Genomic DNA, 23,054 nt, shown 5'->3' with positions numbered 1-23,054 from the left:
CAGCTGTCAGCCACCCCCCCCCCTCCCTCCAGCGAGCCCCGCCCGGCCGGGCTCTGGAGCGCAGGGCGAGGCCAGGGCGGGGTCTCCCGCAGTCTCCTGCCGATCCCGAGTGGAGCCGGCCGCGGCAAGTGAGCGCACGGAGCCCGAGGAGACGCCGCGCCCCGTAGACGCCCCGGCCGGTCCCCGCCTTGCGTGTGGGGCCCGCCGGGATGGGGAGTCGCCGAGGCCTGAGCCAGCCGCGGGCCGGCCTCTGCCTGCTCCTGGCCTCGCTGCAGCTTCTGCTCCGGACGCAGGCCGGTGAGTCCGGAGGGAGGAGATAGGAAAAGGACCCCGGTGCAGGATCTAACGAGGTCCTAAAGATGGGGTGGAGTCAGGAATGGGGGAGGGCGTGCAGGGGGGGGCGTGCGCGTTGCGCGTGGATAGGGTGTTGTGTTCGGGCTCGCGTGTCAGACTCTGGGCGATTTGTGGGTGTGACAGCTGGCGGGAGGGGGGAAACGTGTGGCCGTGTTTTACTGGTGGATGCGTCGGCATGAATGCGACGTAGAGTTGTGTGTGCGGCAATGTGTGTGTGAGGCCATTTGAAGTGAAATCGTGTGTGGGAAAGTGGGTGTGGGAGTTGACGACTATTGTATGAATGTGGGTGATGGGTGATTCCTGGCCAAGGGTATGGTGATTGTGAGTTGTGGGTGTGTCTGTGTGGGGCTGACCTAAGAGAATAATCGTGTGAGTGTTACGTGTATGATTGTTTGTCTTTGGGTGACCCGATGAGGGTCGGTTGTGATTCTGGGGCGTAAACAATCGCCCATGAGGACGTGAGTGGGTGATTCTGGGGGTGAAGGTGAGTGGGGACGAGTAAGGGAGGGGGCTAATCGGGGACTCAGAGTTTCCTTTCCATCTCCCCTAATGGCTGCATCCTATTCTTCCTCTCCCTCCTCTGCCTCCAATTGGCGCGCGCCCACCTCCTCTGTCCCTACTTCTCCCCCCTCCCCCCACCCCGCGCTCCCCAGAGCCGCGATCAGCACCATGGACAGGGCCTCGGGAGGGCCGCGGTGAGGGGCGAGGCGGGGCGGGGCGCGGGGCGGGGCGGGGCGGAGCGCGGGCGGGGGCGGAAGTGGAAGTTGCTCCCCCCAGCCGAGCGAGCTGCGGGTGTTTTTCCCGAGGAATTTCTCAGGGGCCCCAAGGGTCCCGGGGGCCGGCGGACGGGTGAGTCAGCGCTGACGCACGCCCAGCTGCGCGCTTTTGGCTGGACGCCGAGCTCCGCCCCACAGGGTTCGCGGTTGGGGGCGCCCAGGGGTTTGGGAAGGTTGTGGTCCCTCAAGTGGCATCCCTGGTCTGAGAGAGACTGGGCTAGAGCCTCCTGGAAATCGCTCCCTAGGGTGAGCTCAGTCCCCCAACACACACACACAAACACACACACCCCATCCTGCACTTTCTCACTTTCTCTGGAGTTCAGGGAGGTGCCTGTTCACGTGGATTATCCTAAATTGGCCTATGTCCCATTCCCATGCTGACACATCCATACATTAGTGCCATCATAGGCATCCATTCAAAATATAAGCCCTCTGGGACACCCCAAAGTGAAACACCGGGGCCCACGCCCCAGGCAACCCCAGCAGCCACCCGCCACAGGGTCACAGCCTTTGTCACCCTCCTACACGTTCCAACTCTTGCACATATGTGCACTGGTATCCACACAATACAGTCAGCATTCACAACCAGTCACCTGCTCGCCGACTTGTCCGTACTCTCCCATGTGACCACAGTTCCCCATCTCAAGTGTCGCCTATTATAATCACGGACTCACCTGCGTGACCAGCCGGACTGTGAACTCACTGCCAGGAGATACCCACCCACACATCAAATAGCTGCACCTCGGCTCTCCATTGTAGGCCAAATCCTTGGCCTATGCTGACAACGTGCTCAGCCATTCCCTGGTCCATACAGAGTCATGCACGTGGTTACACAATCTCATGTACACAGTAGCACCCACACCCACACCTGTGCTCTCCTGAACATCTGAGGAGATCCCAACCATGCCCCAGCCTAGTTAGGCCCTGCCTGCCTCCCTTCATATCCTAGACCCCATCCAACATCTTCCTGGGGCCCTGACCAGCACAGGAGAGAGAGTGGGGGAAGGTCAGGCTGGGTCCCTGACAGACCCCCACCCTCTGACCCTGCAGGCAGGACTCAATGCCTCTTGTGTGTCCCCTTGTCACAGAGCCAGCCATGAAAAGAAAGGGCAGTCAGTTTCTGAAAGGTCACTACAGAAGATATGCAAGATTGAAGCAAGAGACATTTGGGTTAGGTGCTGAGAAGGACTTTTTAAATGTGAGTGAGCAGCTGGTTGAGGGGACACCCATTCCTGCTGCATCGAGACAGGGGTCTGGGTGAGGGGAAAGCCTGGGAGAGCCACACTGTATGGGGTCGTGACTCTCAGCCCTCCCTGGGGCTCCAGCCTGGAGAGGGGGCAGCTGGGATGATCATTCCATGGGGGAGTGACCCTTGTGGTTGACAGAGCCTGGGAGCCCAGATCTTAGTCTCAGGGGACTGTAACCCAAATACCTCTTAATGACAGCCTAGCCAGAGAACAGGCAATTAGAGACGGGGCTGGTGGTGGCAGCAGCAGAACAGGGGTGTGTGTGTGTGTGTGTGTGTGTGTGTGTGTGGAGAGAGAGGGGGATGAGGAGAGTAACCCCTGCCAGATATGTGGTATATATGTATATATATGTATATGTATATCTATCTATCTATCTATCTATCTATCTATCTATCTATAGAGAGAGGGAGAGGGAGAGAGAGGAGGGACAGAGGGACAGAGAGACAGAGAGGAAGGAGAACCAATGAAGTACCAGGAGACACGCAGAAAGAGCTAGGAAACAAGAGAGTGAGAGAGACAGACTGATTCAGAGTTGGATGCAGAGAAAGACCTGGAAAGACCAACACAGAAAGTGGGACAGAGAGAGGGCAGGGAGGGGGAGAGGAGAAAGACAGAACAGGAGGTTGGAGGCAAGAGTGAGCGGAGGCTGGAATAAGGGTCTGTAAATCTGGAGAATGAAGGGTCTGACCCAGGAGGAGCTGGGATGGGGGTCCCTCATCCAAGCCCCTATCTCCCCCAAGTCTGGCCCCCCACCCTCACTCCCAATGGTGAGGTCAGTAGAACCGCCCCCAGGGTGAGGTCATGGACAGATTTGACAGAATCTGACTCCTGCCAAGAGGCTGGGTCAGGGGGTCAGTGGGACAGTCTGCTGGGGGGAGGGGAGAGCAGGCAGGGGCTTTGGGCCCAGAGGAAGCCCCCGCCCTCCCCTGCCCAAGCCATGTGGTTCCACTTAGCACTGGCCTGCTGTGTGGGGTGGGGCTGGTAGGATGGCCTGGATTAGGATCTGGTTGGGCCAGACCAGTTCCCTCCTTTGCTAGGATAAGAGGGATAGGGTCAGAGGGAGGAGGTCAGGAGGGATAGGGCCAGAGGGAGGAGGTCAGGAGGTTATTAGATAGAGGCAGTCATCAGGAGGAGGTCAGAGAAGGTGATAAAACGGGGAGGTCACAGGTCAGATGGAGGAGACTGGGTTAGGCAGAAAGAGGAGGTCATGGGTGATGGTGATCAAGGAGGGGGTCAGAAGGAAGAAGTCAGGAGAGGTAGTGGTGAAAGGGAGTAGATCATGGGTGATGATCAGGGAGGAGGAATTCAGAGGAAGTGGCAGTCAAAGGAGGAGGTCAGAGGGAGGAGGTGGGGGAAACACACACACTAGGAGCCCCCCCTCTCCAAGCGGGTTTCCCCTGGCAGGGGGCTTCAGGCTGGGAAGCAGCCCCAGGGAGTTGGTGCGGGGGAGAGCAGAGAGGGGGACAGTCTGGCTCTGGGGCTCAGGCCAGGAAGCCTTGATTCATCCCAGAAGTAGGTCAGCTTTTTTTTTTTTTCCCCTACCAAAAACCAAGCGGGGGGGGGTGGTGGGGAACAGGAGTCAACAGGCTGACGAGGCTGGAACAGCTGTGGGGTGGTGAGATGGGTCAGGTCCCGCTCCTGCTCCTTCTCTCTGACCCACAAACACCGTGGGGGGCTGAAGCCCCCAAACCTGAGCTGCTCACATGGAGTCCTAGATTTGTTTTAACTGCCCTGCACCCCGGCTTCTCTCTACAGCAGACCCTGTGGATGTGCTGAAGGCCCTGGGTGTGCGAGGGGGCCAGGCTGGGGTCTCTGAAGGGCCTGGCTTCTGCCCCCAGAGGGCCCCGGAGGGTGACCGGGCATTCAGGGTTGGCAAGGCCACCACACTTGGCATCCCTACGTGGGAGCTTTTTCCAGGTGAGTCAGTGCAGGAGGGGTTGGGGGGGTCATCCTGGGAGCATGGGTCCCTGCCAGGCCCTCTAAGCTGCCCCTTTCCCTCTGCCCCTTCAGATGGGCACTTTCCCGAGAACTTTTCCGTGCTGATCACTCTGCGGGGCCAGCCAGCCAACCAATCTGTCCTTCTGTCCATTTATGATGAGGGTGGTGCTCGGCAGCTGGGCCTGGCTCTGGGGCCGGCTCTGGGTCTCCTAGGTGACTCCTTCAGCCCCCTCCCCCAGCAGGTCAACCTCATGGATGGCAGGTGAGTATAGGGAAGGTTGGGGTCCAGAGAGAAGTGGGGTGGAGAAGCACCCCCCACTGAGACTGTCCTCTTGCAGGTGGCACCGTGTGGCAATCAGTGTGGATGGCAGGATGGTGACTCTGGTGGCCGACTGTGAACCTCAGCCCCCCACGTTGGGCCAGGGGCCTCGATTCATTAGCACGGCTGGACTCACTGTGTTGGGAACCCAGGACCTCGGGGAGGAGACCTTTGAGGTAGGGGGGTTCAGTGGTCGGGGAAACTGAGGCAGGGGACGGGAAGGCGTTTTGTCCAGGAAGCTGAGGCGAGGGAGTGGAATGCATCGTTGTGCATCTTGTGGTGCGTGAGATTGTAGAGCCACAAAACAACAGTACGCGATAGTGCATACTTGACTCGTGGTAGAATACGGTGGAGACGTGGGACGGCACTGGTTGCTACGATGGTGTGTGACTGTGTGTGGTTGTGATGTGTGTCCCCTCCAGGGGGCCAGGGACCACATTCATCTTGTTCCCCTCCTTATCCCCAATACCTTAAAAGGCACCTGGCACATATTAGGTGTCAGGTGCCTGGGGGCAAAGGAACAAATGTGCCTCTGATGGGACAGGCGTTGCAGGGTATGATTTATGGCTGTGATTTGGTGCGACCGTGACAGAATCTTCCTCCCTCTCAGAGGGATTGTGGGGGCCGTGGTGGGGCCACCGCCTCTTTATACTTATGGGGCCCTGGGTAGAGAAATACCAAGCCTTGGTGCCTGGAACAGGGTGTCAGAGTCAGCCTGTGGCTTTCTTTCCCGGGCCCCCATCCTCTCCCCAGGGAGATATTCAGGAGTTGCTGATCAGTCCAGATCCTCGGGCTGCCTTCCAGGCCTGTGAGCGGTACCTTCCTGGCTGTGACAACCTGGACCCTGTAGCCACAGGGGTAAGTGAGGCGTCCGTCCTGAGGTCAGGCTGAATCATCCCTGAATCCAGATCTCAGGAATGAGTGAATTCTGACCCCTACCTGGGACTGAGTGACTCCTGCCCTCAAGAAGATCCTAGGCATGAGTGACCTTGATCTAAGTCACATAACTGAGTGATTCTTGGATCCAGATCGTATGCTTGACCCTAGGTCACAGGACTGAGTGAGCCCTGGGTTCAAAACATGGGACCAATGAGCCATGTGCCAGCATGGTCCCAGATGACTGAGCCATGGGGGCTCCACTGCGGGGCCCTGGACCTGATGGAGGTCCTCTTCCCAGGCCCCCCAGGGTGAGCCAGAAACTCCAGCCCCTCGACGTAAGGGGAAGGGAAAAGGGAAGAAAAAAGGGCGAGGTCGTAAGGGGAAGGGCAGGAAGAAGAAGAAGAACAAGGAGACTTCGACCCCAAGCCTACCTCCTGGCTCCCTGGAGAACCAGGTAAGGGATCTGCAGCCACTCACCTCTGCTCTTTGACTGCCTGACCTCTGGTCTCTGATTCCTACTGACTGCTGGTACCTCATCCAAGTTCTATGCCTTTGGTCTCCAATCCCTGACCTTTGACTTGTCTCAGCGGACTGATAACTATGTCTGTGTGGCAGGGGGGCTGGAACTGTCTTATGAGCTTTCTCATCTCTGCTCCTCAATGTTCAGTTTTTGGGGCTGGAGGAAAGGGGCAAACCCAGATGATTACCTTATATTAGGAGGTTCTTGATGGAGGCTACTGCTTAAGGGCAGCAATTAGCTGGAGTGAATAATGGGTTCATTAGTTAGAGTGTCATTGTTTGGGATTGATTGGTCTAGGTAGTTGGTGAGGGTTATTCATTGGAGAAGTCTAATTGGGGGGCACTATTTGGCTTTCCTGATAGAGATTGCGGGTTGGGAGGTCACTAAAGGGAGATATTGATTGAGGTCGATGTTTGAGAGGTTCCTAAGTGGGGGTCATTGTTGGAAGTCATTGATAGAGACCACTGTTGGTGTTATTGTTGTCACTGGTTCAGGGTTAATGGGAAGGGGCCACTGATGGGGATTATTAGTTGGGAAGGAAGGTAGGTCATCAGTAGGGGACCACTGATTAGAAGGCACTAGTGGGGTCACCAGTTATAGTCACCAGTTGGAGAAATGACTTTCAGGGGTCATGGATGAGATAATTGGTTTGGGAGTCCCTGATGGATTATTAGTTGGGAAGGCATTGATGGGTCACTGATTAGTGAAATTACTGTCTGGGTCATTGGTGGGGTAGCAATAGATGGGCTCGCTCATGGTTGCTTGTTGTTGGAGGATCACTGGTTAGGGGAATAATTGATTAGGGGGTCACTGGTAAGGCTTAGTAGTTGAGGGTCTACTAGCTAGTACTTGTTGTGGAGGGGGTCATTGGTTGGGGAGGTCACTGGATGGGAGAGTAAATGGTTGTAGTCATTGACTGCAGGGGCCGCTGATGGATCACTAGTTACAGGAATAACTAGTTATAGGAATAAAGGCCAGTGATGTGAGTTATTAGTTGGAGGGGTCATTGGTTAAGTCCCTTAGTGGGATCATTAGTCAGGGGATATTGATGGGGGTCATTAATTAGGGAGTCACTAATGGGCCCCTGGTTGTAGGAATCATTAGAGGTCATTAATGGGAGATCATTAGCTGGTGAGTCACTGGGTAGGCATCCTTGGTGCAGGCCATTGGTTGGGGGAGAGTCACTGGTTACATTCCATCTGTTCTCACTGATGTACTAACTCAGTGGAGAGAAAGAAATGATCACTTCAGGCCCAGAAAAAGAACCCCTCCCCAACCCCTTCCTCAGGAAGGGCCTGGGCCTCTACTACCCTCTTTGTGCCCTTGACCAAATTTCTCTACAGCTGTCCAGGCCTCTCTAATTGTGGCCTGGCTGGCTGACCACTGAGCTCTGCCTTGGGAGAAGACATGTGGGGTGGGCTTCTTGGAGTCTGGCCCCGAGTACTGGACCTTGACTGTGGTTATCGAGCCAGCCCCACTCTGCCTTCTAGGTCTCCCAGACCTGACCCAGCCTTGCTCTTCTTCCACACAAGAGGCCTCCCCCTGCTGGCGCCTGTCCTGATCCAGTCAGAACACATTTGCCTCCATTGACCAGTCCCAGTCCCCTACCTTACACCCCGCTGATGGTTTTTTGGGGGAGTCCTCCTTTGTTTCCTTCCTCGGACTGGGCATTGCTGGGGGCGGGGGCAGGGTCTAGCTTCCCCTGGGGGACTGATACTTCTTCTGTCCCTGCTGCAGACCTCCACTGACATCCCCCAAACAGAGACACCAGCTTCAACTTTACCTCCGATTCCCACGCCTTTGGTCATGACCACCACTGTGACTATTGGCCACAATGTCACCATGCTAGAGGTCAGTGGGAAGTGGACAGGGCTGGAAGGGAAGGGGGAAGGGAAAGTCCTGGGAACTGGTGGTGGCAGACAATGAGGACATCAGGGACAAACTTGGGTCTGTCACAATGTTCTCAGGGGCCCCTGGACCCTGACAGTGGAACAGAACTGAGGACCCAGTTAGCCAAAGAAGACAATGAAGGAGGTGACCCTACCATTGTCCCTGTCTTCCGGGCAGCAGAGCAGCCGTCGCAGACTCAGTTCCAGATTTTTTCTGTGAGTCTGAGTATTTGGGTGGGGGGGGGGCGGGGAGGAAGTCCTGCCTGGAACCACATAGGACCACATTTTCTCTTTTGCCTTCTTTTTTTTTTTTTAAATTTTTTTTTCAACGTTTATTTATTTTTGGGACAGAGAGAGACAGAGCATGAACAGGGGAGGGGCAGAGAGAGAGGGAGACACAGAATCGGAAACAGACTCCAGGCTCCGAGCCATCAGCCCAGAGCCTGACGCGGGGCTCGAACTCACGGACCGCGAGATCGTGACCTGGCTGAAGTCGGACGCTTAACCGACTGCGCCACCCAGGCTCCCCTCTTTTGCCTTCTTTTAATCTTGCGTAGAATGCCTTCCCACCACCCCACTGTAGTTGCTAAATATTATCACTATGCTGATGTGACAGGAACTTCGTGAATGGATGGCTCTGTCTATAGGATTATGCATTTGGCCTTTAGTCCAAGCGTGATGAGAAAGCTCTTGATCAAGCTCATGGAGCCTGATCGGACTTGGAGCTTTAAAAGCTCTTTCTGGCTGCTGAACAGCATATGGACTGTAGGGGGAGCCAGAGGGGCAGCAGGGAAACCAGTGGTCTGTGCAACAAGAGCCTGGTGACCTGGAGCAAGGTGGTGACAGTGGGGACAGAAAGAAGTGGACAGATCTGGGCCGGTCTTGCTACTGGAGATGGAGAAAGATGCGAGGATGACTTAGCCGATGCATGGTGGCACCTTTGAACGAGATGGGGACGCCTAAAGGAAGAGCGGGTGGAAAGCATCAAGGGTCCCATTTTGGATGTGCTAAACTGGCAACCCCTGCTTGGCATCCAAATGGAGATGCCAAGTGGGTGATTGTTTAGAAGATTCTGGAGTTCAAGGGACATGGTCTAGGCTGAAGATAAAGACTTGGGAACCATCAACCGGAGGGATGCTACCTTTAGCCAAGGGATTGGACAAGATTGCTTCGGAAAATAGTGCAGACTGGGAAGGGTCCCAGGTTCTAGCCTTGGTATTGGGCAAGGGAGGAGGGGAATGCTCATAGCCAACCTACCCTGAGGGCTTGTTATGTGTCGACCATTGTTTTAATTTATTCTTCTTCCTGGGGGACATACACTGTTATCATTTGCCTACTGACTCTGCAGGTGAGGCCATAGGAGTCGAATAAGTTGTTCCCCGTCACCAGATAGTGAGAGGCAGCTCCAGGATTAGGACCCCACAACACACCCTGAAGTTCATGCTCTTCTCCTTGACCATGGTCAGGGCTCACATGTCTTTTCTGTTCATTCCCCTGCCCCAGGGTGCTGGAGAGAAGGGAGCAAAAGGGGAACCAGCAGTGATTGAACAGGTGAGGGGCCTGGGGCTAGGAGGAGGTGGAGAGGTCTGGGCTAGAACGGGGGTCACACTCATTTCTCCCTCAGGGACAGCAGTTTGAGGGACCTCCAGGAGCCCCAGGACCCCGAGTGAGTGATGGCTGCACCCCCCTCTTCCTTTCTATTCTAGTTGGGGTATTTGAGACCCGGGGGTGGAGGGTTGAGGTGTAACATTGCCATATCGTTAAAAGATTATTGCATATTTGAGGCTCAAAGGGTGAATCAAAATAGGGGTTGGGATGTAAAGTTGGGGGGTGGTATGGGTCAATATAGTACTGAGGGGCCAGGAATGGCTCAGTGATGGGTAAGGAGGTCTGCATGGGGTCAGAGTCAGTGGTGGGTCAGAAGTTGGCCTGGCTCGAGCTTTGCACTCCTTATGAACCTCTGTTCTCTGTCCCCAACAGGGGGTGGTCGGCCCCTCAGGCCCTCCCGGCCCCCCAGGATTCCCTGGAGACCCTGGTCTACCGGTAAGAGACTCCCTCTGGGTTGTATCCTTTTGGGGGGGGTGAGGTTTTGGGCCATGTGGCCGAAGGTGGGCACGTGTATGTCTGAACATGGATCTGGGAGGCAGGGACTGAGGACACCACACTGAAGCTGGCGCTGGCCCCACTTGCTCATCTCTCTTTCCATCTGTGAATTGTCACTCTGGCCCATGTCCTGTCTCTGGGGGTGTATCCCCTGCTTTTCTCCTTCCATCTGTCTCTATCCCTGAGTGTCCTTCATCTTTGTCTTTCTCCCTATGTCTCTGTCTCTCCCCTCTCCCCCTCTATCTCTATCTCTCATCTCTGTCTATCTCTCTGCCTCCATCCCCCTCTGTGTCTCTCCCTCTCTCAGGGTCCTGCTGGCCTCCCCGGAATCCCTGGCATCGATGGCATCCGGGGTCTACCAGGCACTGTGATCATGATGCCGGTAAGAGGGGGATAGGGTAGCACATCCTTGGGGGGTGTAGTCCTGACCCAGGAGGGGCCTCTCCTTGGGCCCCCATCATGACTAGCTGCCCCCTAGTTCCAGTTTGCAAGCAGCTCCCTCAAAGGACCCCCAGTCTCCTTCCAGCAAGCCCAGGCGCAGGCAGTCCTGCAACAGACTCAGGTGAGTGGAAGATAATCAGGGGACCAACGGGGGGTAATGGGAGGACATTGAGGGAGTGACAGAGATGGGGATAATGGAGGCTAGTCGGGGGCAGGTGGATATTTGTCTCATGAAGATGCTCTTTTGGAGGGTGTTGGGGTTTTGTGGGAGACCTGAGGATCTGTTTCCCCCATCTTTCCAGCTGTCTATGAAAGGTCCTCCTGGCCCGGTGGGGCTCACTGGGCGCCCAGGCCCTGTGGTGAGTAAGGAGACTGTACAGAGGAGGGGGACACATCAGTGGAGAAGGGCAACCTCCCTCTAATTCCATTTCCCCATCTCTTTCCTCCAAGGGTCTCCCTGGGTATCCCGGTCAGAAAGGAGAGATGGGAGAAATGGGGCCACAGGTGAGACTGGTGGGGATGGGGCCAGGATTGGAGGGGAAGGGTCTTCTCCCGGAGCCACAGGATAAAGTGCTGTTTGAGGACAATGACAAAGGGGCTGAGGATACCTTTGCAATTGCTGCCTTTCCCAGAGAATGATTAAAAATAAGTCCTTTCTCCTTCTTGTTCTCCTTTTTCTTCCTCCTTTTCTCTCCTAGGGTCCCCGAGGCCTTCAGGGACCTCTTGGGCCCCCTGGCCGGGAGGGAAAGATGGTGAGTAACTCGTAAGTCTTTAGGCCATCCCTCATCTATCCCTCCACACCCAACAGGAGTCTTGGCTCCGTGCCCGCAGGGTCTGCTGGTGTCATTGGTGGGATAAGGGCACTGAGGACGGAGAATGGCAGCTCCACTGAGTTTGTCACAAAGGGATCTGGTCAGGTCACAGAGCCAAGGAGGACTTTCTAGAGAGAATGATGCTTGAACTGAGGTCTGAGGTATAACCAAGTAAACAGGAGAGGAAGGGCATTCCAGTAGAAGGAACAGCGTGCGCAAAAGAAAAGACTGGTATACTGAGGGAGATGATGAGCAAGATAATTCCAGACAATTTTTATTTTTATTTATTTTTTTTTTTAATTTTTTTTTCAACGTTTTTTATTTATTTTTGGGACAGAGAGAGACAGAGCATGAACGGGGGAGGGGCAGAGAGAGAGGGAGACACAGAATCGGAAACAGGCTCCAGGCTCCGAGCCATCAGCCCAGAGCCCAACGCGGGGCTCGAACTCACGGACCGCGAGATCGTGACCTGGCTGAAGTCGGACGCTTAACCGACTGCGCCACCCAGGCACCCCTCCAGACAATTTTTAAATGCAGCGGGAAATGAAGAACTGGGACAATTAATGGAGACTGGAGATTTTAATTTTTGTGATCCTGGTGATGTGCACTCGGGGAAAGGGCCTGGAGATAAAGAACAGTGGACGGGTTTGAGATGTGTTTGGGAGGTTAAACTGATACGCAGAGAATCCCCCAGGATTCTTCATGAGGGAGGAGCTCAACAGACAGCGATGGGTGTCTTGATGTTGTCACCTCCCTGACAGGGCCGCTCTGGAGCAGATGGGGCCCGGGGCCTCCCAGGGGACACAGGACCTAAGGTAGGTGATAAGGTCAGGTTCGGGACTTGGAGGGACGGTTGGGTCGAGGATTCGGGGTTCAGGCGGTGTCTCTCTGTGCAGGGTGATCGGGGCTTTGACGGCCTGCCAGGGCTGCCTGGTGAGAAGGGCCAAAGGGTGAGTGTGTGAGGCCCCTCCTGCATGTCAAGCCTCCCAGTGTTCAGGATGCCCTCCCCACCCCCAGGGTCAGAATCCCCATCCCCATGTCCGAGCTCTCATTCCTGTGCCGCATGTCCTTCCCTGGGAGGCTGGTCTCTACCCTCACATCTCCACTCTGAACGCCCCCCCCCTCCTAACTCCAGGGTGACTTTGGCCATGTGGGGCAACCTGGCCCCCCAGGAGAGGATGGTGAGAAGGTAAGTTTGGGGAAGAGAGGGAATGGTTTAGAGTGAGAGTCAGAGAGGAATGGAGTCTGCAGGGGCCGGGATGAGAGGTGAGGGTCTGTGCTGGAGGGCCAGGATCCTCAGTGGGGCTCAAAAAGGTAGACTGAGGGCTGGGAGCTAGTACCAGAGTTGGTAGGTGGGACTCAGGTTTGGGGTCAGGGGCCCGAACTGAATCACGTGTGCTCAGTCTGTTGGTTACTGCCTTACGCTCTGGCTCTGGGATCCCCTGGAAGAGGTGCTCAGATGAGGGAAGGTGGTTTTCTGAGGGTTATACTCCTCACCCCCCCCCCTCACCGAGTGATGAATGCTTTCCCACAGGGAGCAGAGGGACCTCCGGGGCCCACAGGCCAGGCTGGGGAACCGGTGAGTACCAGGGCCCTCAGGCCCCTTTGCCTGGCCCAGGGGAGGGAGCCAGGACTCACGGGGCCTCAGAGCAGGGGTGCTGGAATAATGCTCCTACCTCCTTGCAGGGCCCCCGAGGACTGATCGGCCCTAGAGGCTCCCCTGGTCCCCTGGGACGCCCGGTGAGACTGTCGCTATCTGTCCATCTCTCTGCTTGTCTTCCTCTCACCTCTGTCTCCTCTGCGTGCCCATTTCTGTTACCTGATTTCGCTGCCTGCTCATCTTCCCACCTGTACCTCTCGGTGTCTCAGACTCAGGCTCCTGTGTGGTATCTGCCCGGGTCTCACACCCTCTCCTCCCCCAGGGTGTACTTGGGATTGATGGTGCTCCGGGAGCCAAGGGAAATGTGGTACGTGTCCCGCCTTCTGACCCCTAGCGCTTTCTGATGCGCTGACCCCGTGGCCATCTGTCCATATCCCTGTGCACTCCCCTGGCCCCCTTGTCAACTTCACTGGCACCTCCATGCTGGGGTCCCTTCCAGAGTCACAGCACCCCCACTTTCTCCCCAGGGTCCTCCGGGAGAACCAGGCCCTCCAGGACAGCAGGGAAATCCTGGATCCCAGGTTTGAGCTATCGATTTCAATAACCGGGGTTTGACAGTAGTCGGCCATGGTCATAGACCCCTACCAGCCTCCCCACTCCCCAGCTCATTGCTCATTTCTCATGTCTTCCTTCACCTTCCTTTTTTTTTTCTTTCTTTATGTCCCCAGGGACTCCCTGGCCCCCAGGGGCCCATTGGCACTCCTGGGGAGAAGGTGAGTGACAACCCCACCTACCACCACCTTCTCCTGTCTTCGTCCTTCAATTCTGCTGCAGGAAAAGCTTCCCACCAGGGCCCTGTGGTTAGCCCTGGATAATGGAGAATCGCAACAATCCTTCAGCAAGCTGAGAGTTTAAAAAAAAAAAAATCACTGACGGGAAAGGGTTGATTGGGGGAAACGGAAATAAGGGCACATTGTCAGGATTTAGGGGAACCCACAGAAGCCACCGTCATCAAAAATATTAGCGAGATCCATGGGCCAGGAAGGCCTTTCTCTGGGATCTGTGGTGTCATCTTTATTCCCCGGCACATGTGTTCCCTCTCCCTCAAGCAGACAGGCTTTTTCCTGCACGAGTCTTTGTCCACCCCCCGCCAGTCCCGTTTCTGCACGATTTATCACCATTTCAGCCCCCAGCTCCGCATGGCCTTATAGTTTCTTTACCTAAACCCACCTGATCATAGTTTCTATGAAGTGAGACGTCGCTTACCTCAAATTTTCAGAAGAAAATGATTGGTTTAGTTGGACCCAGTGCCCGCCTCTGGACCTATCAACTATTCGCAGAACACAGGGGGGTCACCTCATGCCTGCCTAGGCCCACCTCTCTCAGATGAAGGTGGAGGCACTTCTAAAGAAAGGGATATAGCTGGGGAGTCCCCCAGCCCAACGTGTTCCTCACCCTGTTTTTACCTCCTTTGTCTCCACTCTCCCAGGAGTGAAGGATTTCTGAGGCTCAGAGAGGGAAAGGGGCTGGCCCAGGGTCACTCAGTAAGACTGGGCAGAGCTAGGGAGAGGTTTCGTAGCCTGTGGGGTGTGCTTGTTCTGTGACCTTGATGTCGCTGCGTGTCTGAGTAGGGCTGTTCTTGGTGGGATGCCAGACTGAGACTCTGTGTCTCTCCCTACTGTTCATCTTCTTTCAGGGTCCCCCTGGAAACCCAGGTATTCCAGGCATTCAAGGATCTGATGGCCCTCCGGTGAGAAGTGGGTGCTGGCAGAAGGAGGAAGGAGGAGGGGGAGGCTTGGGAATTTGGATGGCAAATCCAGGTCCCTGACAACTTCTTTCCCCAGGGTCACCCAGGCCATGAGGGCCCCACAGGAGAGAAAGGGGCCCAGGTGAGTGGCCTGGAGAGAGGCCGGGTTGGGGATGAGGGTTGGTAGGGCAGGGCCAGGAGTCAGGGGCTCATGAGGAGAGGAACGAGGGCACTGGTAACATGGAGGGGGAAGGACAGGACGGCACTGATCTTATCTCCATCCCAGGGTCCACCAGGGTCAGCAGGACCCCCGGGCTATCCTGGACCTCGGGGTGTGAAGGTAGGTGATGCTTGGGGCGCATAAGTAGGGGTGATTCATTGGCATGAGCTCCAGGGAACCAGCTTCATGGTAAACCTGTGCACATGTGCTGAGAGGTATCGATCTGCAGGAAAGGCGTGGTGGGAGTGGGGTTTCAATCTGAGTGACAATAGGTAGAAATGTGTGTGTTACCTGGAGCTGAACAGCCAAAGGGAGGTACCGTCCTGTAGTTGTCACCTTGTAACTGAGAATAGTTAGGCCCATGAAGGGCCTAAGCTCAGGCCAGGTCAGCACTCTGTAGTGAGGCAGACAGTTTATGTCTTACCTCAAGCCCAGGGCCATATGATCTTCAAGCACAGAAATGCTGGGATAAGCCAAGAGCCGTACTGTTGACCGAGGGCAGGGACGTTGGACTTCACATTTGTATGAGTCCAGTCACGTTGTAGCCAAGTACGGTACCTGTGGTCTGAGAACAGAGTTTGGTGGTAGCCGAGAGGCAACTTGCCACATTTTTGCACTGGAGGTAAGCTCAGTTATCTCCGAGCCAAGGAGGTGGTTCTATTGCAGCTGGCCACAGAGTCCTATGGGTGGCCAAAGTCAGAGTTATGTTGTAACCAGCCATAATTATAGAGAGCGAGTTGAAGGCCATGTTGTAGCTGAGTCTAGTTTCGTTGTAGCCAGGGTCAGAGAATCACGGTAGCCAAGCTTGGTTACACTGCAGTCAAAGGAATTGCCTGGAGGCAGGCGAGGGTCAAAATACTTCTAGTGTATTTAAGTACAACTTCGTTGTCGTCTTTGAGCTCAGTTAAACCTTGTGTCTCTGCGGCTGGAGACGGTCATGCTATCGTCAAAACACAGTTATGTTGTATCCAAGTGCAATTTCATTACAGTCTCTGAGCTCAGTTACATGTGTCTTTCTGTGGCTGGAGACAGTCATGCTATTGTCAAAACACAGTTAGGCTGTATCCAAGTGCAATTTCTTTATAGTCTCTGAGCTCAGTCGCGTTGTAGCCAAGTGCAGTTTTCACTGCAACCCAAGCCCGGGCTTTGGGCACCTGGGCTTGAACTGAGCAGCCTTGGTGTAGCTAAGCACAGACTGGCTTTGTTGCCAGGCACAGAGTCGCATTGTAGCCAGCACAATGGGGAACATTCCTTTGCCTTTAGAATGAGACTGGGGCCTGGAATGTTCATCCTCATTCTCCTGCCAGAAGGAACTGTGGACACTGTGTCCCCGGGAGATTGGAATCAATTACTCGGAAATTTGGCCTTCCCTGCACACCCCCACACAGATGACCTTGGGAGGCTGCCAGTGGGAAGAGGGGCGGAGAGGCAGCCTCTTGCACACCACACTAGCAAGGCTTTGGAGAAGGGTCATTTCCTCCGAGGCTGCCCCCTTCCACTCGTGTCCAATATCCTTTTGGGACTGTCCTGACTGTTTTGGGACAGGGAACTGAGTTGGAAGGCCCTTCTGAAGCAGGAGCGGGACTGGAGGTCTCTTTTGTTTTTCAGGGTACCTCTGGCAACCGTGGCCTCCAGGGGGACAAAGGAGAGAAGGTGAGAAGGAAGGGGATTCCTGGTTGAGGGGAGCCCTAATAACGGGCTTCTGGTTGTGTCCCTTCTCTGAAACCCTGACCTCTGACCTCTGACCTCTAACACTCTCTCTCCCCCAGGGAGAGGATGGCTTCCCAGGCTTCAAGGGCGATGGGGGGCCTAAAGGAGATCGGGTAAGATGATTTCCAGATGAGGGATCTAGTGGTTCTGGGGAGCTTGGGGAAGACATTGGTGGGGGTGGGGGTGCTCGGGCTAAGACAGGGAGCTGGAGGCGGCCGGAGTGACACGGGGCCTGATACCACCTTTCTATTGCAGGGACCCCCCGGGCCCCCCGGTCCTCGGGGAGAAGATGGTCCCGAAGGGCTGAAGGGGCAGGAGGGGCTGGCCGGCGAGGAGGGGCCCCCAGGCTCAGCTGGGGAGAAGGTGAATGGACCGTGGTCACCCTCTCCAGTCTACCCTCCAGCTTCCCATCCTGCAGCGAAGGTGTTCCCTGGCCCTTTGCCTTCTGCCCTTGGCTGTTTTGTCTCCAGCCTCAGGAGACTGCTACCTCGCTTACCGTCTCTGATTCCTTCACTCAGCATGATAGAGAAATTGCACATACTACATTATCTGATTTTTATCCCCACCGCAGGCGACGGGCATTTTTACCCCCATTTTGCAGACAAAGAAACTGAGGTTCGCAACAGAATTGAATGGAATGAGTTGCCCAAAGACATGCCTGTAGCAGGCAGGAGCCAAGACTTGAACTCACGTTTCCCTGAATTCTACGCTGTTGTCCCCGCCCCCCTGTCCCAGCCATCCTGCCCTTTCTTTCCTGACCCTCAGGGTTCAACTCCTGACCTTTGTCCCATAATTTTTCTGCAGGGCAAGCTGGGGTTGCCAGGTCTCCCAGGTTACCCAGGACGTCCAGGCCCTAAGGTAAGAAGCTAAGGGGTTGGGGGTGGGCCAGGGCAGGACTCAGAGACTAATCAGCATCTGGAGGGCCAGGCTGTGGTCTGGGGGACTGAGCCATCCACCCCACGGGTCACTGAGAGACGGCGAAGACATGAGCTTTCGCATCAGACTTGCGTTCAGATACCGACCCCTTACCTGCTAAGTGACCTTGGTCAAGTCTCTTGAACCCACTTGCTTGTTGCAAAATGGAGATCCTGTATTTGTCTCATCAACTTGATTATAGTAACATTGATAATTTTGGTAATCAAACTATAGGATCCTTCTTATTTGGTGTGATTGAGGTCGGTTCAAAGTCAGTAAGGAGGAGAATCACAAAAAATACACATCTGACCTCTCTCTCCTCCCTCTCTGCCCCTCCCCCACTCATGTTCACGCACACACACTCTCTCTCTCAAGATAAATAAACTAAAAAAACAACACACACACACACCAAACAGAAATGGCCTCCTAAATGGCTCAGTCAGTGAAGCGTCTGACTCTTGATATTGGCTCAGGTCATGACCTCATAGTTTGTGAGATCGAGCCCCACATCGGGCTCTGTGCTGACAGTGTGGAGCCTGCTTGGGATTCTTTCTTTCCCTCTCTCTCTCTCTCTCTTTCCTCCTTCCCCTCCCCTGCTCCTGCTCTCTCTCTTTCAAAATAAATAAACTTTAAAAAATACATATTTGACATATCTTGAATTATAACATATTAAAATGCACTTATATAAAATGTACATTTGTTTTGCCAATGTTTTGATGGATGAGGCTGCTGATTAGACATGTATTTCTGCCTAAACCACACCCTCATTACATCACTGATGATTTATAGTGTGGGTTTATATAAAATGAAGCAGAAACTTGGACACTTGGGAAGAGAGCTGAGTGCAGAATCCTTCCAGAGTGCCACAGTTTGTCATTTCCATCTGGCAGTCATCTTATGCGTGCCTAATTTGACAGTGACTTTTTTTTTCAGTGACTTCCCTCTCTATAGCGAGTCTTTTCCATTTGACTTAGGTTCAATAGATGTCTTTTTTTTTTTTTTCCATTCTTCATTCCATCCGTTGTTGTAAAAACCTTCACTGAGTCACATGACTCCGAGAGCAAGGGCAACTGACATAAGCCGATTTGGGAGGAAACTCAAGGCACCGTAACTTAGAACAGAACTCAGTCTGCTGGAGCAGAAGTTCATGGGAGTTAGAGCAAAGCCTCCTAGCCACGACCAGTCTGTGTGTTTTGGGCATCGCGTGCTACACGGCAGAAGGCATGGTGTGTTGGTTGAGTTGAGGTGCCTTAGCCAGTGTCAGGGTCTTAGCGCTGTAACAAAAATACTTTAGATCGGGGGGGGGGGCTGAAACAACAGAAATTTATTTCTCAGTTTTGGATGCTAGGAGTCTGAGACCAAAGGCAGTGGGAGAGAAAGAGAGACAAGGAGAGGGAAGAAGGGAGGGAGAGAGAGACAGAGAGACCTAGACTCCTTTTCTTTTTTTTTTTTTTTTTTTTTTTTTTTTTTTTTTTTGACTCCTTTTCTTTTTAAAGTTTTTCTCATTTTATTTATTTTAAAGAGAGAAGGTGGGGCAGAGGAGCAGAGGGAGAGAGAGAGAGAATCCCAAGCAGGCTCCACACTGTCAGCGCAGAGCCCGAAACGGGGCTCGGCCTCACGAACCGTGAGATCATGACCTGAGCCAGTCAGATGCTTAACCGACTGAACCACCCAGGCGCCCCTCCAAATGACCATTCTTCAACATAGGGCTTCAGCATATGAATTTTGAGGGGACACAAACATTCAGTCCATAGCAGTCAGTGATAATCAGCATGAATGATGACAGCTGATATTTCATAAGCACTTACTATGTGCCACACACAGTGTAAAATGCTTCCTATTCATTATTCTGTTTAATCCTCACCAGGGACACCTGGGTGGCTTAGTCAGTTAAGCGCCCAATTTTGGCTCAGGTCATGATCTCATGGTCCGTGAGTTCACGTCCCACGTCGGGCTCTGTGCTGTCAGATCGGAGCCTGGAGCCTGCTTCGGATTCTGTGTCTCCCTCTCTCTCTGCCCCTCCCCCGCTCATGCTCTGTCTCTCTCTGTGTCTCAAAAAATGAATAAACGTTAAAAAAAAATTTTTTTTTTAATCCTCACCAAAAACTTGTGAGGGAGGTATCATTGGTGTCCCCAGGCTACAAATGAGGAAACTGATGCTCAGAGAGGGTAGGCCATTTGTCCAGGGCCACACAGCTAATCCAGTGGGGGGTCTGGGATTCAAAACATGGTGAGGAGCGGGAGGGGATAGCAGAACCTGTGATGTGTTCCTCTGTGGGGACGGGGGAGGATGCCTCCAAACAGGCAGGACAGCATGGACTGGGGTCAGTCAGTTAACCAATATCGAGTAAGCACTGACTGTGTACCAGGTTGAGGGGATTAAGATCAGGAGATCAGAGCACCATGTCAGAGCAGAGAAAACAGACAACGGATGAGTAAGCAAGTGAACAGGTCATTTCAATATAAATATTATGGGAAAACAAAATAGGACAAGGTGACAGAGGGTGACTTGGAAGACGTAGTGGTCAGGATGGTGGCAGAAGGCTTCTCTAAGGAACTGACATGTAAATGAGATCCAGACGATAGGGATACCTGCCTGTGTGGGGACCCGAGAGACGAGCATTTTAGACGAAGGAAGCAGCCAGTGCAAAGGCCCTGAGGCAGGAGTGTACTGGTGTGCCTGAGTAGCATGGAGGAGGCCAGTGTGGCTGAAGTGGAGGGAGCAAGGGGTGAGCGAGGGGAAAGAGGAGGGCAGAGGGCTGCCTGGGAGGAGGATGGGCCTGGAAGGACCAAAGAAACTTCTGGAAAGGACGGAGTGGCTGAAGGGTGAGGGGTCAACTTTGCTGACCACCCACTCCACAACCACCCCCCCCCCATCTTTTCTCTCTGTTTCTCTCAACTCAGGGATCTACTGGCTTTCCTGGGCCGCTGGGACCATTAGGAGAAAAAGGGAAGCGGGTGAGTCCGGGGGCCGGGGGAAGGGTAGGGCTTATTCGTGGGAACACGTGCAGCTCTGCACGGCAGCGGGTAGGCCCCTGTAGCTAAGCCTGGAAGCACTTGTCTGCACGCATATTCCCATCTGCGGTGCGGGGCACAGGTAGGTGACCCCACCTCGCGTTACTGCGCGTGAGTCTGCACGTACGGGTGCCTCTCGGTGTAGATCAGATGGGGTCTGGGTGTTACAACCCGCGGGCCTGCGGTAAACAAGGACATAAGCCTGCATGCACGTGCGTGGCCGTGGACATAAATGTGCGTAGGGGTGTGTGTGTGTGTGTGTGTGTGTGTGTTTGAAAGGCTTGTGAAGAAATGTACAGCAGGTGCCTTTCTGGGTCTGTGCCCGGTTGTGTGTGTTTCCCGTCTTTGTGCCATAACTGTCTTCTGCTTCCCCGTCACCTGATTTGTTCTCCAGGGCAAAGCGGGGCAGCCGGGCCTGGAAGGAGAGCGGGGGCCACCAGTAAGAAGAGTGAATGCTCCCCCATCCTGCTGGGCCTTGGGGGGCAGGGCTGCGAGGAGGGGCTGCAAGAGGAGAGGCGGGGGGTTGGTGGGGGGGAATCGTGAGCGGGCAGGGCAGAGCGTCTGGGGTCTGGGTTATGTCCGTGTCCCTGGTGGGGCAAGGAGGGGTCACGACGGGAGGCGGCCCAGGCGAGTCCGGCTTGTCTCCTAGATTCCCGCACCCTCTCACTTCTCATCTTTGCTTCTTTGCTACTCAGGGCTCCCGTGGAGAGAGGGGCCAACCAGGTCCCACCGGGCAACCGGGCCCCAAGGTATGGGCTGGGTGGGTGATCGGGCCCTCGTGCGGGCCCCCCCGGCCTGGGCTCCCCCGGCCCTCCCTGTGAGTTTGTCCTGCAGCCTGAATCCCATCCACTCTGTCCTAGGGTGATGTGGGCCAGGACGGGGCCTCTGGGATCCCTGGGGAAAAGGTGAGTGTGTGTGTGTGTGTGTGTGTGTGTGTGTGTGTGTGTGTTTCGGGATGGGAGACGAACCCAGGAGGTAGTTAGGGTGCAGTGGAAGGAACGCAGCCTCCGAAGTCCGGAGCTGTGAGTTCAAGCCCTAGCTCTGCCACTCAGCTGCTGCGTGACCTTGGGCGAGTCACTCCACCTCTCTGGGCCTCAGTTTCCCCCTCTATAAAATGGGAATAACCACAAAGGGCTGCAGTGACAATTGGAATGAATGACTGCGGGTGTCTGTTTGGCCCCCTGCCCGGCGTGCAGAAAGCACTCCACGTGCTCGGTATGTGGGGCTCGGGGGGCAGGAGGGATGAGACCGTGGCTTCTGGTTCCATTTCAGGGCCTCCCAGGTCTGCAGGGCCCTCCTGGATTCCCCGGGCCAAAGGGTCCCCCTGTAAGTGCGTGCACCCTGGGTGGGGGCGGCCCGGAGGGAAGCCAGGGAGTGGGGAGACTCCTTAGTGCCGTCTCATCTCCCTCCCACCCTGTTCCCCAGGGTCCCCAGGGGAAGGACGGGCGTCCCGGGCACCCTGGACAGAGAGGAGAACTGGTGAGTGGCCCCTTGACTTCTGACCCCTCGCCCCCTGAGGCTCTCTGGTTCTCTCTCCCATGTGACACCCCTTTAAATTTTTCTCCCCAGGGCTTCCAAGGTCAGACAGGCCCACCTGGACCAGCTGGTGTCGTGGGTCCTCAGGTCAGAAGGGAGCCCACAGGTCTTTCCAGTTTTGCAGATATTTCGGGGGGAGGTGCATCTCAGACAGACCTCCCCCCCCCCACCCGCCTCCGACCCCGGGCGGCCTCCATTCAAGAGAAGCTTCCTTCCTCTCCAGGGAAAGACAGGAGAAGCGGGACCTCTGGGCGAGAGGGGCCCCCCAGGCCCGCCTGGACCTCCGGGTGAACAAGGTCTTCCGGGCCTGGAAGGCAGAGAGGGTGTCAAGGTGAGACCCTACCCCCTAAGAAATCTGGCTGAGTGGCCCCAGAGATTGGCCCCATGCCACCCCAAGGCTCAGAATCAGCTCCGTGGGGGAGGGGCCCAGATTCACAGAGGGGGAAGCACCTCCGCACCTCTCTGGAGGCTGACCTTCCCCCTGCACTCCCGTAGGGAGACCTGGGGCCACCCGGGCCCCTTGGGAAGGAAGGGCCGCCTGGACCCAGGGGCTTCCCCGGCCCCCAAGGAGCCCCTGGAGACCCCGTGAGTATTCTTTGGAGCCCCTCCTAAATGTGCCTGCCTGGCCTGTGAAGCAGAGAAGGAAAGGGGGGCTCGGGGGGAGGGACATGGTGATGGCATCCCGGGTGCAGTAAAGGAATCCTAGCCGGAGGGACCTAAAGGAGAGAGACCCCTGACCTTCAGTGCCCAGGAGGAAGGTGGGAACTGTGAGCCCCCAGAGTGAAGACAGGACCTGGGCCACACCCTTGGGGGGGGTCTCTTGACTGAATCATCTCCTCCCTCAGGGACCTATTGGTTTAAAGGGTGACAAAGGCCCCCTGGGCCCTGTTGGAGCCAATGTAAGTGTAACCCCATCTGCTGGGTGGGGGGCAGTGTGTGTGTGTGGGGGGCTTGGGGCATCTGGGAAGCTGGGCATCGCTATGATTAAGTCCACTATTTTGGGTGTCAGACAGGCCTGGGTCACCCTCGTGAC

At 55.2% G+C, this 23,054-nt stretch overlaps 1 protein-coding gene across 1 annotated transcript in view; it reads left to right on the top strand.

Moving 5' to 3' along the window:
• The first annotated feature begins 209 nt into the window (after nt 1–209).
• The window catches only part of COL5A3 (collagen type V alpha 3 chain), a 35,040-nt gene continuing 12,195 nt past the window's right edge, over nt 210–23,054 (top strand). Inside the window, exons 1-41 of the mRNA XM_047096045.1 lie at nt 210–297; nt 4,136–4,294; nt 4,388–4,577; nt 4,654–4,810; nt 5,388–5,492; nt 5,812–5,967; nt 7,771–7,884; nt 8,001–8,138; nt 9,426–9,473; nt 9,547–9,588; nt 9,903–9,965; nt 10,333–10,407; nt 10,504–10,587; nt 10,769–10,825; nt 10,917–10,970; nt 11,165–11,218; nt 12,040–12,093; nt 12,175–12,228; nt 12,414–12,467; nt 12,813–12,857; nt 12,965–13,018; nt 13,201–13,245; nt 13,406–13,459; nt 13,607–13,651; nt 14,575–14,628; nt 14,723–14,767; nt 14,912–14,965; nt 16,454–16,498; nt 16,615–16,668; nt 16,811–16,918; nt 17,360–17,413; nt 20,375–20,428; nt 20,880–20,924; nt 21,181–21,234; nt 21,346–21,390; nt 21,758–21,811; nt 21,911–21,964; nt 22,055–22,108; nt 22,245–22,352; nt 22,517–22,606; nt 22,867–22,920. Coding sequence (XP_046952001.1) covers nt 210–297; nt 4,136–4,294; nt 4,388–4,577; nt 4,654–4,810; nt 5,388–5,492; nt 5,812–5,967; nt 7,771–7,884; nt 8,001–8,138; nt 9,426–9,473; nt 9,547–9,588; nt 9,903–9,965; nt 10,333–10,407; nt 10,504–10,587; nt 10,769–10,825; nt 10,917–10,970; nt 11,165–11,218; nt 12,040–12,093; nt 12,175–12,228; nt 12,414–12,467; nt 12,813–12,857; nt 12,965–13,018; nt 13,201–13,245; nt 13,406–13,459; nt 13,607–13,651; nt 14,575–14,628; nt 14,723–14,767; nt 14,912–14,965; nt 16,454–16,498; nt 16,615–16,668; nt 16,811–16,918; nt 17,360–17,413; nt 20,375–20,428; nt 20,880–20,924; nt 21,181–21,234; nt 21,346–21,390; nt 21,758–21,811; nt 21,911–21,964; nt 22,055–22,108; nt 22,245–22,352; nt 22,517–22,606; nt 22,867–22,920 — 3,015 coding nt within the window. The remainder of the gene's footprint in view (nt 298–4,135; nt 4,295–4,387; nt 4,578–4,653; nt 4,811–5,387; nt 5,493–5,811; nt 5,968–7,770; nt 7,885–8,000; nt 8,139–9,425; nt 9,474–9,546; nt 9,589–9,902; nt 9,966–10,332; nt 10,408–10,503; nt 10,588–10,768; nt 10,826–10,916; nt 10,971–11,164; nt 11,219–12,039; nt 12,094–12,174; nt 12,229–12,413; nt 12,468–12,812; nt 12,858–12,964; nt 13,019–13,200; nt 13,246–13,405; nt 13,460–13,606; nt 13,652–14,574; nt 14,629–14,722; nt 14,768–14,911; nt 14,966–16,453; nt 16,499–16,614; nt 16,669–16,810; nt 16,919–17,359; nt 17,414–20,374; nt 20,429–20,879; nt 20,925–21,180; nt 21,235–21,345; nt 21,391–21,757; nt 21,812–21,910; nt 21,965–22,054; nt 22,109–22,244; nt 22,353–22,516; nt 22,607–22,866; nt 22,921–23,054) is intronic.

This window comes from Lynx rufus, unplaced genomic scaffold (genome assembly GCF_022079265.1).
Source record: "Lynx rufus isolate CCGP_SWC_20201006 ecotype Redwood Valley unplaced genomic scaffold, mLynRuf1.p SCAF_4, whole genome shotgun sequence".
NCBI classification, from domain to species: Eukaryota; Metazoa; Chordata; class Mammalia; order Carnivora; family Felidae; genus Lynx; species Lynx rufus.
The sequence above is the reverse complement of the archived record's forward strand: the minus strand, read 5'-3'. Positions and strand labels throughout refer to the sequence as shown.